General features: G+C 43.4%; 1 protein-coding gene across 11 annotated transcripts in view; it reads left to right on the plus strand.

Moving 5' to 3' along the window:
• LOC121871233 (dihydropyrimidinase-like) overlaps positions 1-15,106 on the plus strand; it is a 146,129-nt gene that overhangs the window by 90,378 nt on the left and 40,645 nt on the right. The window contains exon 1 of one of the 11 annotated variants that reach the window (XM_042373440.1): positions 10,819-11,076. The exons of the other annotated variants lie outside the window; for them this stretch is intronic. Coding sequence (XP_042229374.1) covers positions 11,035-11,076 — 42 coding nt within the window. The 5' untranslated portion in view covers positions 10,819-11,034. Of the gene's footprint in view, positions 1-10,818; positions 11,077-15,106 lie in introns of those variants that run through there. 11 annotated transcript variants of the gene reach the window in all.

Raw genomic sequence — 15,106 nt, forward strand, 5'->3', positions numbered from 1 at the left:
TCATATTACAAGACATAGTAACATAAACTGTACCTGAGTATATATAGGGAGGACTGTTGTTTACCCATCCGTGTGGGCATTCACGTGTAGGTTAATCAATTGTATAAGTTTCTATACTTATGTGTCCTGACTTTTCGATTAAATTTATATAGCTTTCTTTTGTGTGTGTGTGTGTGTGTGTAATTGACATTTATTCACTTTAAGATGCAGTTCAAGAAGGCTTATTAACTGTTAATTTTTTAGTGGGTGAACTGTAGATCTGTTCTAATGATTTACAAGACCCTTAACTAGTCGGTTAGGTTAGGTTAGGTTGTTAATCTTCAAGTGAAATAAGTTAGGGTGATTAGGTTAGGTTAGGTTAGGATGTTAATCTTCAAGTGAAATAAGTTAGGGTGATCAGGTTAGGTTAGGTTAGGATGTTAATCTTCAAGTGAAATACGTTAGGGTGATCAGGTTAGGTTAGGTTAGGATGTTAATCTTCAAGTGAAATAAGTTAGGGTGATCAGGTTAGGTTAGGATGTTAATCTTCAAGTGAAATAAGTTAGGGTGATCAGGTTAGGTTAGGTTAGGATGTTAATCTTCAAGTGAAATAAGTTAGGGTGATCAGGTTAGGTTAGGTTAGGATGTTAATCAGGTTAAGGTTAGGTTAGGATGTTAATCTTCAAGTGATCGTTAGTTAGGTGATCAGGTTAGGTTAGGTTTAGGATGTTAATCTTCAAGTGAAATAAGTTAGGGTGATCAGGTTAGGTTAGGTTAGGATGTTAATCTTCAAGTGAAATAAGTTAGGGTGATCAGGTTAGGTTAGGTTAGGATGTTAATCTTCAAGTGAAATAAGTTAGGGTGATCAGGTTAGGTTAGGTTAGGATGTTAATCTTCAAGTGAAATAAGTTAGGGTGATCAGGTTAGGTTAGGTTAGGATGTTAATCTTCAAGTGAAATACGTTAGGGTGATCAGGTTAGGTTAGGTTAGGATGTTAATCTTCAAGTGAAATAAGTTAGGGTGATCAGGTTATCCGCTTCGTGTACAGTCGCTTCCTGTGTGTTTTACAGGTGCAGTATAACAGAAGATAATGATGAGCCCAGAGTGATATAATGGCGGCGTGAGCAGTGACGGTAATGGCAGACGTGAGTGTCGTCACTCGTGTACACTCACAAAAAGGTGTTACTGAACTGCCGCGTCCCATTATTCCCTCCAACGATTTGTTAAGGTGCTTGGTGAAGTGGGTGGGTTACATATTTTAGCACAGATTCATTTAATGTATAGATTCAACGGCACAGTAAATTGGTTAACTTTTTCAGTAACAAAAATAATTCATACTCCATCCAAATGCCTTTTTAGACGAGGTTGCTGATAGTTTAGCGACGACTGAATGCGTCTCCCCTGGGTTGAAACAAATTGTGGTGGCACAGCCTGGACTCCTCAACAACAATCACTAAATTAAGTATGGTGGAACTAGGCGCCGCGTCACTAACCAACATTACACGTAGAATTTCCCGCCGCGTCCCCTGAAATTACCAGGTGGTGGATGGTCCCTGGCCCTCCATCACTGTATGTGTGACACGAGTACAGGCCCGTGACTCGTGTACTGACGCGGTTTAATAGGCAGATATACTACATGGCTTGGCTATGTGTCATCTTCCTGTGGACGTGATACTGTAAACATGGAGTATATGCTATTTAGAAACACAGAGTTACTTAAGCTGAAGACCGATAAAGGAAGTAAGAAGTCGAAGGAAAACTAATGAAAGCATCGTAAATGTTCGTCACAATGGATGAGATGCATGGGGTAATTCAATTTCAATTTTCAATTTCAATTGTTTATTCCTTGATAGAGGAAGCGGGATCCTAGTGCTGTCTCTAGGTACATAAGAACATAAGAATGGAGGAAACTGCAGCGGGCCTATTGGCCCATACTGGGCAGTCCCGTTTACACCCAACCCCTATTGCTCATATGAGCATCCAACCTATGTTTGAAGCAATTCAGCGTATTCGAGTTAATGATGATATTTGGTAACTTGTTCCATTCATCCACTACTCTGTTTCCAAACCAGTGTTTACCTATTTCACGCCTAAATCTAAATTTGTCTAATTTAAAACCATTGTTACGAGTTCGCTCCTGGTTGATAGTTTGAGTACCTTTGTAATGTCCCCTTTGTTTAGCCCTGCCTTCCACTTATACACCTCTATCAGGTCGCCCCTCGCTCTACGTCTCTCAAGGGAGTGCAAATTAAGATGCTTTAACCTGTCTCTATACTCAAGGTTCCTAATTCCCGGGATTAGTCTTGTCATTCTCCTCTGAATTCTTTCCAAGGATTCTATATCCATTCTGTAATACGGTGACCAGAACTGAACTGCGTAATCCAGGTGTGGTCTCACAAGAGCAAGATACAGTTTTAGGATGACCTCGCCAGTCTTGTAACTAACACTCCTTTGTATGAACCCAAGTACTTTATTAGCCTTGTTACGAGCAAAAACACATTGTTTACTTGGCTTAAGGTTCCTACTTATCATTACTCCTAAATCTCTCTCGCAGTCGGATTTTTCTATGGCATCGTTGTTCATCTGGTATCTGGTTTCCCTGTTTACATCTCCTATACTGAGTACTTTACATTTGTCGACGTTGAATTTCATCTGCCATTTTTCAGACCATTCGAAAATTTTTTTAGATCTTCCTGTAGTTTTGCCGAGTCCTCGTCAGATTTGATAACACGTCCTATTTTAGTGTCATCAGCAAATTTACTTATGTTGCTGTCAATGCCGATATCTATGTCGTTTATGTATATAATAAATAATAATGGTCCAAGTACTGAGCCTTGGGGAACTCCACTTGTGACGTTGCTCCAATGGGACTTAGTGCCGTTAATGCTCATTCGCTGTGTCCTGTCCTGTAACCACGCCCTAATCCATTTAAGGATGTCACCTTTGATGCCATGAGCTTCTACCTTTCTAGAAGCATCTGGCAAGTGTCACAAGTATATACAGTATAAATATTATAAAGGGGCTTACTAAAGCCTAAGGAAGGAAGGATATTCCTTCAACACATCATCAATATTATTTACATAATATCTGGCCAGTATGGGGAGGGTCATCGTGTCTCCGTCAGGGGGTCGTGGAGTGGTGGTCCAGCAGGCGTCACGGAAACGTTGTGTGTGGGGACATCTAAGGGTGCTGCTGTCGGGTCTTCTACATAATGCACAAGAGCGTTGCTCAGGGGATGCGGGGATACCAATCTCCCAAGCAAAGTCATACCCAATGATGGGGTAATTTGTGTGTGTGTGTGTGTGTGCTGACTCACCCTTACAGACCCGGCACCATCATTACAATAAATACATTCGATAAAGCATAATGTTGTGTTAGTGTGTTTTGGAAGCCATTATACAGTATATACACACGTGGGAAAGGCTGGCGTAGATCACATTACCTGTTTACAGTATACACAGTCACTCGGTTAACGTGAGGACCTTTGTAATTAACCGAGGAAAAATAGTTGGTGTCACTCCACGTCCTTGCATTATAATAAATAGAATGAGATTTTTGTGTGCCGTGTAATAAGACTTGCTTATTAAACACAACACGACCTACCTTATACACCTCTCGACAGACCAGAGTAGACTACCGCTGGTGTATTTACCTGCCTCTGACAACCGCCACCCGCTAATTGCCCCCCCGCGGATTATGAGTACATCACCCGTCGCCTCGCCTCGCCTTAATGCTCGCCTGAATTAATAATCCTCTTTGTCTCGTTAATGTTGATGTTTGTTTAGACTCTTGTTACTATTGGGTGTGTGTGGGTGTGTGTGTGCGTCCGTGTTTGTGTGCGCGTTTTTGTGTGTCTGTGCCTTTGTGTTTGTGTGTACGGGTGTCATTGTGAAGACATTTTGTTTGTATATGTATGTGTGTGTTTTTTTTGCGTGTTTGTTTAAGAGGAGTGTTAATACGGGTGCTGTATGTGGTCATTAGTGGTGTCAGTACAATACACCATAATTACCGTCATTTACTCAGGTGTTTTGTGTTAATTACTTCGCTAATAACAACACCCTCAGCGGCATCATATATAGATTTTTTTTAACAGTTAGGGCCCCCCCCCAGCTTATTACAGCTTTATTTCACATTAAGCTTAACCACCCTGAAGCTTATCTAACCTAACCGACAACGGAAGCTTAGAGGCCACACGTATTCGGTGTGCCTGTCTTTGTGTATGTGTTTTTGTGTGTCTGTGTGCGTGTTTTTGTGTGTGCATCTGTGTTTGTGTACCTGCGTGTTTGCGGGTGTACGTGATGACATTTTGTTTGGATATGTTTGTGTTTTTTTTTTTGTTGTTGCGTGTTTGAGACATTAATCTAACCTATGAGATCCACTTACAAGGGAGATGGGAGTGAAGAGATACGTCAATACTAGTGGAGGGATGAAGTGTTTATTATTATTATTAGTAGTAGTAGTAGTAGTAGGTAGTAGTAGTAGTATTGTTATTATTATTACTGTTATTATTATTACTATTATCATTATTTTATTTTACTTTTTATTTATTTATTTATTTATTTATTTATTTATTTTATTTTTATTTTTTTGGGTCGTCCAGTTGCTTTTATCGTGGGTAGGCCTATTGTGGGTATGGACGACTGTCACTTGAGGCCTATTTCCGTAATGTCAGTACGAATTAGTTATTTGTGTATCAGATTTATATGGTCTAATTAAAAGTTATTTCGCAGGATTAATTAAACAGCAAAAGTTAAATTACTGAATACATGTAAATTAATCGTTGTGAAGGTTTAACTAGCGAGAGTATCCTAAACATTCTGTGGCCAGGAAAATTAATTCAGAATATTTCATTAAGTGTCTGAGTGTTTTATTTACAACATTAATTTCCAGATGTTTGTCGTATTAAATGTTTGAATTAATTTTTGTAAAAGACAAAAGTTCCCGCTTAATATCGTGTCAGCAAACGTGAAAGCCTTAACCATATAGGTCACGCCGGGTCACTGTCCGCTTATGTGCGATTACATCCCAGATCTTATAACTTCGGGAAATATTTATATTAAGTTTCATCAAAGTTTAAAAGTTGTCATAAGTTGCCATGCCTTAAAAACCTAACCTAGTCACTCGAGAAAGATCACACAAGGTCACATAAGGTCACTGGATAACATAACTATCAAATGAAAGTAAGGGGAAATAGATCACCTTTAAGAATCTCCACACTAGCTTATTTCACCTGAAGATTAACCACCCTAACACTATTTGGGGGGATGATGTTAGGTTATGTTAATGTTAGGTTAATGTTAGGTTAGCGTGATTAATCAAGTGAAATAAGCTGGGGCGGAGATTCTTCAGGTGATCTGGTAAATGTTGTCAATATGAACGCTATATGTAAACAATCCTAAAGTAACGCGATTAATAATGACAGTAAGTTAGAGCGAGGAACACCATGGCATTTCAACTTAATTATCTACAGCTTTGGGTATTTCATTAAATCCAGTAAGATGAGACACTATGAGAGCCATTACATAAACTAATTAAATGTTGGTGGTCATTAAACAGACTAATGAATGTCAATATGTCAATGGAAATGTCTGGGGGAAGTGTGTGTGTGTGTGTGTGTGTGTGTGTGTGTGTTTTCCCGGAAGTGTAGTGTAGGGTTACGACTGAGAGGAGAGACGCTGGGGGGGGGTGAAGGAGGAGGATGGGAAGAAGAAAAGGTGAGAGAGAGAGAGAGAGAGAGAGAGAGAGAGAGAGAGAGAGAGAGAGAGAGAGAGAGATTGTCAATATTGGAGCACATTGCCTCCTGTTAGTGATTCCTTCGGGTGATGATGTTGAGGATTGTGCCATTGTATGGAAGGAGAGTTAGAGAAGGAAGGAAGGGATGAAGAGAAGTTAGAAGTGGAATAAGGAGGGTTAGAGAAAGATGTAAAGAGGTAGAGGAGGAGTAGGTAGAGAAGGGTGGGGAGGAGGAATAGAGGTTTAGGAATAGAAAGAGGAAGGAAGAGTAATAGAAAGGGGCACAGGAAGAAGGAAGGAGAGGGAGGGAGGGAGGGAGGGGGTGCCACACTAATGAGGAAGTGCCATTCGTTAGGGAGAGGGACAGGAAATGACGTGGTAGGGGAGGAGGAGGAGGAGGGAATAAGGATAAAAGGAGTGAGGGGAAGAGTAGAAAGGGAAGATGAGGTCGGGGGGGAAACAAGAAGCTAGTGATTGGAATGGTGGTGGTGGTGGTGATGATGGCGGTAGTGGTGGTGACGGTGATGAGCTCCGGCTAAAGTCATCAGTTAACCCCCACAGCCCTACACCGCCATGGTGGTCTTTATGGAAATTTCACGGGAGAAAAAAATGGCCTCAGACTTTTTATTTTAATCGGCTTAAATCTTATAATGGAAAGCGTCCCAGCTCTTAGGGTGTATATATATATATATATATATATATATATATATATATATATATATATATATATATATATATATATATATATATATATATATATATATATATATATATATATATATATATATATATATATATATATATATATATATATATATATATATATATATATATATACATATATGTGTGTGTGTGTGTCAAGGAACTTTTGTCTTTGACTGAACGTACAGTAGGTGTTTGTACACGTAGGGTTGCTCATTTTTCCCAATTTTAGAAAATTGTGGGTGGGGGTGTTTTTTCCCATTATTTCGTTACTCCTAAATTCATTGGTGCCAGAATTAATGAAATCCAACATGTTCTAGGGGTCGCGAATCCAAATATAAAAAATGAATTTTTGTGAAAAAACGTCAAAACTCAAGCTTTTTCTCTTATAGATCAGCAATCGCGCTGCTTTTCACTACTTAACCCGAATGGCTGGCTAGAGCAGCTATTCAGCTTTCCATTGACACCCAATTCGATTGCATGCACCTCTTAGTTGACCTTCTAGTTCAGGTCAAAGGCTTTACCTGCGTTAAGGGAACCAGATTCCAAAATATTCATAGTTTTGACTTTTCCATTTATTCGAAAACACATATGAATATTTTGCCGTCACAGTCTTTTCCATGATATATTTCCCTCTTAAAAAAACAAACATCATTGAAATAGGTCAATAACTCTAGGAGGAGATGCAATTTGAAAGTTCAATCCCCCCTCTATTCAATTCTCACAGTTGCATCAGAGCAGACTTGCTGAAGCCACTCATCTGCTTCCTGTGCTTTTCCACAAGTTGCATGACATCCTGCAGCTGCTGCTCATCCTTCGTGACTGAACCAATGAAGTCCTGCATAAGCTTTATTCCCCTTTCGGCCACGTCATTGGTTACCTTCAGGCTTCTGGAGAAATCTTTCAGCTTCATGAACTCTTCGTTTTTCTCCCAGTCTTCCACCGGTGACATCAGCCATGCTGTGCCGCACACATGATGCTCCTTGAAGATCATCCATGAACGTTCATCTATCAGGTCGGAAAGCCGTGTAGTCTGTTGGATGACCAAGTTGTCGTTGGCGTAGTCGTTCGTTTCTTCTAGGCAGCTCAATTTGGTCGCCATCTCCTTTTTCTCTGCCGCACTCAACTTCTCGCTGCACAGCGACAGAACGACGGTCTGTGGCCTTAGATACCACAGGTGGCGGCTCGCGACCGCCAGCGCCGCATCAGCCACCTCACAGTCCACGGCCCTGTAGCGGAGGAGTTCGTGATGCAGTTGCAGGTCATTCACAGGCGCATCCTCGGCTACTGGTGATTTCAGCCACGCCGGTGTGTACAGCAGAGACACAAAGATCGCCATCCTCTGCAGCTTGACGCACAGGTCACTGCTGAGCTCTAGCTGGTGGCTAAACGTGTAGATCTTGAGGTAGTATATGATCTTCGCCATCCAACGAGCGTGGTGACATGCGCCAGGACGCAGAAAGTGCGTGCCGCGCGGAGGATTCACACCGAGGACGAGGAGCGTTAGTTCTGCCGCTTCTCGGTAATCCTCTCTGGCCCATTCTGTGACGGTCAGCAGGTAGCTAACGGTCCTGTGTCGGAGGTGACTGAGCCAGTCAGACTCTGGTAGATTTGCAATGTCCAGCCTGAGATACTGAGAGTGATCTAGTTGACTCCACCTTTTCTTAAGAGTCTGGAAGAGAGGGTCCGTAGGGGCCGATGTTTTACCGAAGATGTTGCTGGCAGCGGCTCTCACCACCAGTTCCATGACGTGGTGTCTGCACCCAAGCCTCAACAGCTGTTTTTCCAGCAGCGCCTCCAGATGGACAACCGCACCTTGGACTCGCCCTGTGTTGGACGACGTTGTATCAAAGCACAGTGCCTTGACGTTTGAAGCGCAGCTCCAGTCCTCGATAGCACGAGCTGTTGCGCGTGCCTGGGTCAGGCCAGTGCCGTCCTTCACTGGCAAGACAGCAAGCAGCTTCCCTTCCTCATGGCCGCGCCCTGAGATGAAGATGGCCTGTCGGTGTTCTTCTTCTCCCACGACGTTCTGAAATGAGAGAAATATAAAAATTCAGACAGATAATGAAGAATTATCAAGGCTGCCTTTTTCTCCAAGCTTTTTGTTAATGATTTGATACATTTCTAACAATATATTACAATAGTCTAGGCTTTGGTAAAATATTAATGTAGTACCTAAACGTGTTCTCACCTTAACCAGCTTACCATCCCAGTGCACCACTGCATGTGGTGGAGGCGTGAAGGCTTCCCTTTGTGCGGCAGCTACCTGACGACGGTGTGAAGCTCGCGCCCGTCTCGCAGTCTCTCTCGAGATCCGGAACTCAGACAGATCGCCTGGCGGGTTAGCAGAGCGCAGCACTGCTGCGACCACCGAAACTATCTGCGAGCAAAAGCAGGCAAGGGTGTCCGTAGAAAATGTCGACTGTTTAAGTGCTTATCAAATAATTAACAGAAATTTCAAACATTCCAAACACATTTATGGATACACTTGCTTCGTTATTGGATATCCGAAGACGGTCAGCGAGTTCCTTTAATGCTGGCTCTTGGAGAATGCGACGTGGAAGCTGAACCGTCACATAAGGGTGCTTTGATGTGTACCTGCCAGGTTGTATCGCTGTGTCCTTTTTCTCCATTTCTACTTCCGTTGGGGTGTCAGCCACCACTGAGGTTTGAGGTCTCGAATCACTGCTGCTTGGTTCACAGGCTGCGAACCTTCCCTGTTTCGACCTTTGCTTCTCGACTCGTTCCTCCTGCTTTCTCTTCTTAGCGGCAAAAATCTTATCGTTACCACTCATGAACGCTTTTCTTTCTCCGCGTTGGTCTTGATAGAAGGCGATATCTTGTTGTTTGTCGGCCGGTGTAAGCAGCCGGTTCTTCTCGATGTCCTCTACGGCGTCCGGTGCTCCGATGTCCCACAACAGGTCAAGTTGAGACTTGAAGTTTTCAACCTTGTCCTTTGCAGCCCTGTCCCGACTTTTTTGTAGACTTCTCCAGTGCTCCCATAACTTTGTCAGCTTCTCCCGGCACCCCCTCTCTGAGATAGTCTTGATGCGAGCTAAATTCCAGAACGTGAGTACGTTTCTCACTGTTTCTTTAAACGTCTCCTGTCTGTCACCAGATTCATTCACTGTGTGAAAGAAGAACTTCAGGACTTGACGCATCGTCGGGAGTTTACTGCCTCTAACTGACGATGCTGGCTGGCCTACTAGATAGATTTCAGTGGCAGAACGGGTAGTGGATGATGTTGGCCTGACAGTCCCCTTAGCATTCTCCCCCGACTGCGACTCACTCTCTTCCATGATTGTATGTATATAAACAGATGAACTCTGTAAGAAAAAAACGTTTTGTAATAAAACAAAATAGGCAAACAAAATAGGGTCACATAAGAGCAATTTAATCACCTGTAGAAAATACAACATAAATAGATAACCATAAATTTACTGCCACACTATATAGCAGATTTGAGTAAATTATAAAATAACACCACAGTACCAACAACAACACAACACATGTCAAAACACTGCAAAGAAGCGCAGGGTTTTAAAGCTGCCAATGTGAACCTAGTGAATTTATAACTCCGTTAACGCAGGTAGGCTACAGCCTTTGACCTGACTTAGAAGGTCAAATAAGAGGTGCATGCAATCGAATTAGGTGTCAAAGGAAAGCTGAATAGCTGCTCTAGCCAGCCATTAGGGTTAAGTAGTGAAAAGCAGCGCGATTGCTGATCTATAAGAGAAAAAGCTTGAGTTTTGACGTTTTTTCGCAAAAATTCATTTTTTATATTTGGATTCGCGACCCCTAGAACATGTTGGATTTCATTAATTCTGGCACCAATGAATTCAGGAGTTACAAAATAATGGGAAAAAACACCCCCACCCACAATTTTAAAAAAGTGTGAAAAAATGAGCAACTGTACAATGTACAGTCAGGGTCAAAAGTCTTGAACACTTGGCAACATCTGGCATCTACTTCTGAGTTATACATATATGATTAGGATATACTAATAACACTAATTGCCATCACATTATGCCTGAACCACAAAATGGGTACTTACATGCCAAATACTATCAACTGTTCAAGACCTTTGACCCTGACTGTACATATATTTAATAGTTCCTTATAGAGTACGATAGATACTGTTGTTTTTGCTATAGGTCATCCAAAAACACTTGAAATAAGATACAAGTTCTTTTCTCGTCGTATTACAGATTTATCCCTGGTTATTTATGACGTCACTGTTAGTTCCTTCGAGTGTTGGGATTGATGACGTCTCTAAATCTGGGGGTGGAGCCTACTGACGTCACAAGAAAAGGGTGGAGCTTAAGATGTAGCAACGCTCGGTAAGGGGCGCCACCAAAACACGAGAGAAGCTAAGTGGCTGTGTGTTCGTTCGTCGCAGTCTAGCGTACACCGCCAACCTGGGAGTTGGGAGGGCTAGGGCTGGGTTGTCGGTGTCGAGAGCTGGGCCACGGGTGTAGTACAGCTTGCAGTCTGCACACGAGAGCTTGCAACTTAACATCCGGGAGCTTGTGACCTACCGACTTGCATAGGAAACTAAGAGGTCACGTGAACACCAACAGGTTTTTGTGTAGTGAAGATCCCAGCAGGTGACTGAGCATCATGAACGGGACACACGTTAAGAAGATCCCCATTCATCTGCAGGTAAGGTACACCTGTATGGTGGTGTGACAACCTGACAATCGATAAGACGGACGAGTTTTGAATAATTGCTTTGAAAATTATCGTTTTATCCGTTGGTTCTGATAATAGAAAATATTTAATTTTCTGAATTTTTGGGGAGATAACGTAATGGAAATGAAAATTTTGTTGTCAGATAAGAGTAATAATTATATACCATCGGCTATAACGGACTAGTGAGTCGTTCACCTCACTGCTGTATACTGGTAGGCTGCCTCGTACACAGGTGCGGGTAATAGACGAGTGGTTAATTATCGTGCGAGTAGATACACCGTATTAATTGTCATGGGTCACATTGCTCAATAAACAGGTGTTCGATTTGTAAGTGATGACAATTTTGCATCAATAAATGTGTGTTGATAGATTTCGTATTGATGATCATTTGTCGGGGGTGAAGGAAGACTCAGGGGTCACGTCAAGGAACACCCGGGGGTCACGCCAAGGAACACCCGGGGGTCACGCCAAGGAACACCCAGGGGTCACGCCAAGGAACACCCGGGGGTCACGCCAAGGAACACCCGGGGGTCACGCCAAGGAACACCCGGGGGTCACGCCAAGGAACACCCGGGGGTCACGCCAAGGAACACCCGGAGGTCACGCCAAGGAACACCCGGAGGTCACGCCAAGGAACACCCGGGGGTCACGCCAAGGAACACCCGGGGGTCACGCCAAGGAACACCCGGGGGTCACGCCAAGGAACACCCGGGGGTCACGCCAAGGAACACCCGGGGGTCACGCCAAGGAACACCCGGGGGTCACGCCAAGGAACACCCGGGGGTCACTTAATGAAAAACTTAGGGGTCATCATATGGCTCATAAGGTTAGATAAAGTAGATGTTCCGACTGGCTCTGTTGTGTACCGAGAGTGCCATTAGGTGCCGCTAACCTTGTCACCAGACGGATTTAAGTTCTGTTAGGTGTTAGAAGACTGCTTAATAGGTACATTTAAGTGCTGTTAAGTGGCACTTTCCTCGTTCATAGGTACACTTAGGTGGTGTTTGCAGAGTTGAAAGTTGTGTCTGAGTGCTTGTTTGTAAGTATATGTAATTGGTTGTTATGCGTCAGTGCCTTCTCTGAGGGGGTAGTTTCCTCTCTTAACTGGGGCATCTGATTGGCCATTAGAGTTTACTACCTCGTAAACTGGGTTGAGTATCGTGGCTCTTGAAGGGGCACCAACTTGGTTGTTTCGTGTCAACAGCCATGTTAAGACAGCATCAGATGGTCTGTTCCGTGTCAACAGCCTCACTAAGAAACCCCTAATTGCTTGTGTATTGTGATCCCTCTAGTAATTACAGAGTTGTCACCTGATACAACTACTAATTGGTCGTTTGCGATAGATGGTAATTAATCGCTCAAAACCTCATTTATTTGTTGTCTTCCTATCTGGGAATCCTCTGACGCGTGTGGCTTAGTTGAGAGATACAAGCGTCCTGTGAAGGGGTCCCCACCATACACCAAGGACGGAGGGAGAAGAATTAGTTGGTTAATTAGTGAAGTATGTTTAGCTGATTAGTTTAATTAGGTGGTCATGTGGTAATTGTCTGATGTCACGCGTTTATCTTTCCGTCATTAGTTATGTGCGAGTCTCCCTCCACCCTACCTCACTCCACCCTCCCTTCCTCTCCACCCTCCCCTCTTCTCCTCCCCTCTTCTCCTCCCCTCTTCTCCTCACTACTCCTCCCACTACTCCTCCCCAGTATATACACTCCCTCCACAACCATCACCGCCACATAACCTTATCACTACCCCCCCATAACCCTAACAATTACTACTTCCCTCACCACCCCTACAGTAAGCTTCTCCTAATTGTCCCCTTAATTTTCTACTTCTCTTTCCCCTTTAACTGTCCCCTCCCTCACCCGCTCTCACTCAGTCCCCTCTCCCTCAATATCGTCACCCCTTTACCTTTCGCTTGTCTCCTCCTCCCCTCTTTAATTATCCCCATCTCTTTAAGTATTGTCTTCTCCTCGTTACCCTCACCCTTTAAGACATACTCCCCTTACTAACCTCCTCTTCTCCCTTTCCCCTTTGTCTTAATCCCTCTTCTCTTCTCTCCTGCATTCACTAATCGTACACCTGAACTTAACAACGTGGTATTGTTTTTTTTATATATTACCACGTGTCATTAATGTTCCTCCCCTGGCAGAAGACAACGTAGGCCTGGTACCTGGTGTTTGTCTCGCATGTGAGCTACACTGAGGACGTCCCCCCCCTTAGGCACCTCCTGACAGGGAAGAGACGGGAGAGTTGAAAATGTAAGGCTGATTATCGCTCCTACAATGGATAGGGGAAGGAGCCGCTCAGTTGTCTAGGGATAATGGCTTTAATCTTGCTGTTCTCTTTGTGAATTTAAGTCATGGAAATGGGGTTTGATGTGACAGGCAGGGGGTATGTGTGTGTGTGTGTGTGTGTGTGTGTGTGTGTGTGTGGAACAGAACACGGTTGTACTGTTGTAGTGGATGAGAGTTGTGTTGGTGTTTATCTGACTATGCACTCTTCTGGTAGACATTAAGGTAACTGAAATAGGTTCTAATGTGACGAGTGGCAGGTGAGTGTGTCTTTGAGGTGCGTTTGTAAGACAGGGAGGCGGGAGAAGCAGTGAGTGTGTCGTGTTGTTGTTTTGGAGATGGAGACGCGCTTTGACCGTGTTGTGTGGGGCCATTAAAGTCTCCTAATGTAGGTTTTACTGTAACAGGAGGCAGACAGGTGAGTGGGTGGTGCGTGTAGGAGGAACAGATCACAGGTGTGTAGAGACAGGTGTATACAGAGGTCAGTGAAGGAGCGACTCGAAGTGGGTTTCCTCTGCCGTTGACACTTATGAAGAAGGAAGAGAACCCGTATGTAAATTAACAAAAAATTCACGTTGAGTCACTCAGGTGTGCGTGTGTGTGTGGCGGAGGAACACCACCTTTGAACTCTATTACACACACACATTCTCTCTCTCTCTCTCTCTCTCTCTCTCTCTCTCTCTCTCTCCATTGTTCACCAACCTCAGGGGAAAGAATGTTTCTTTTATCTTCTTAACATCATTGTAACAAAAGACACAACAACTATTCGTAGTAGAGAGACCCATTACCACACCCACGGCACAGACAGACAGACAGACAGACAGACAGACGGAAAACAAGCCACGCGAATCTCTGCATAAATGATCGTAATATAATAGTGAGGATAAAATAACTGAGTCTTTTTCTTAGTGAGAGGAATGAATAAATTTAAGGTCCTGGTATCAACGTTATTAGATGCAGTTTAGATACGAGAGTTACAGTGGCCATTGTTGTGTGACGTCCGGGATGCTGTGTTTGTTTATATCTAGTGTATTTGTTTTGGAAGGCAACACATTTTATTAACGTAACCTAACTTAACCTTAACGCGACATAGGTTAGGTAAGATTTAGTTTAGGCTAGTACACGTTTAGGTTAGGTTAGGTCTGGACAAGGTCGGGTCAGGTCAGGTTTGCATTGTTTACGCTAGGGTGTAATTTTTCCCACTAAACTGTACTTTCTGGAGGAAGACCAGAGGCATCCTGTACTTCTCTCGGTCTCTGGTTATTGTTGTCTTGCCTGATCTTGGTGAGGTCCCCATCTAGTGACCTGCCATAACCCTAGAAGGTAAGACTTGGTGAGCTCTCCCCCTGGTGATCTGCTATACAATTTGTCAATCACACTTGGTCTTGGTGAGATTCCTTCCTGGTGAGCTTCTAGAGGAGACTCCTGAAATGACTTGTTCATGTTTTGTTGTTAATTATTATATATCTTGTGTGCTTGTAAAGGTGTGACTTGTATGTGTAGTGATATTTGTCGTGTGTGTGTGTGTGTGTGTGTGTGTGTGAGAGAGACCTACTCCACCATATGGGAGCTGGTTCTCTGGCAGGTATATTACATGCAAGTCGCTCCAAAACCATTAATGGGGTGATCAAAATTTCCTGTTCTGTGGGATAGTTGGGGTGTGGGGGTAAGAAGAGGAGGATAAGGTGGGGCTAGACACAGGGGGG

The sequence above is a fragment of the Homarus americanus genome, unplaced genomic scaffold, assembly GCF_018991925.1.
Source record: "Homarus americanus isolate GMGI-L3 unplaced genomic scaffold, GMGI_Hamer_2.0 scaffold40565, whole genome shotgun sequence".
NCBI lineage: Eukaryota > Metazoa > Arthropoda > Malacostraca > Decapoda > Nephropidae > Homarus > Homarus americanus.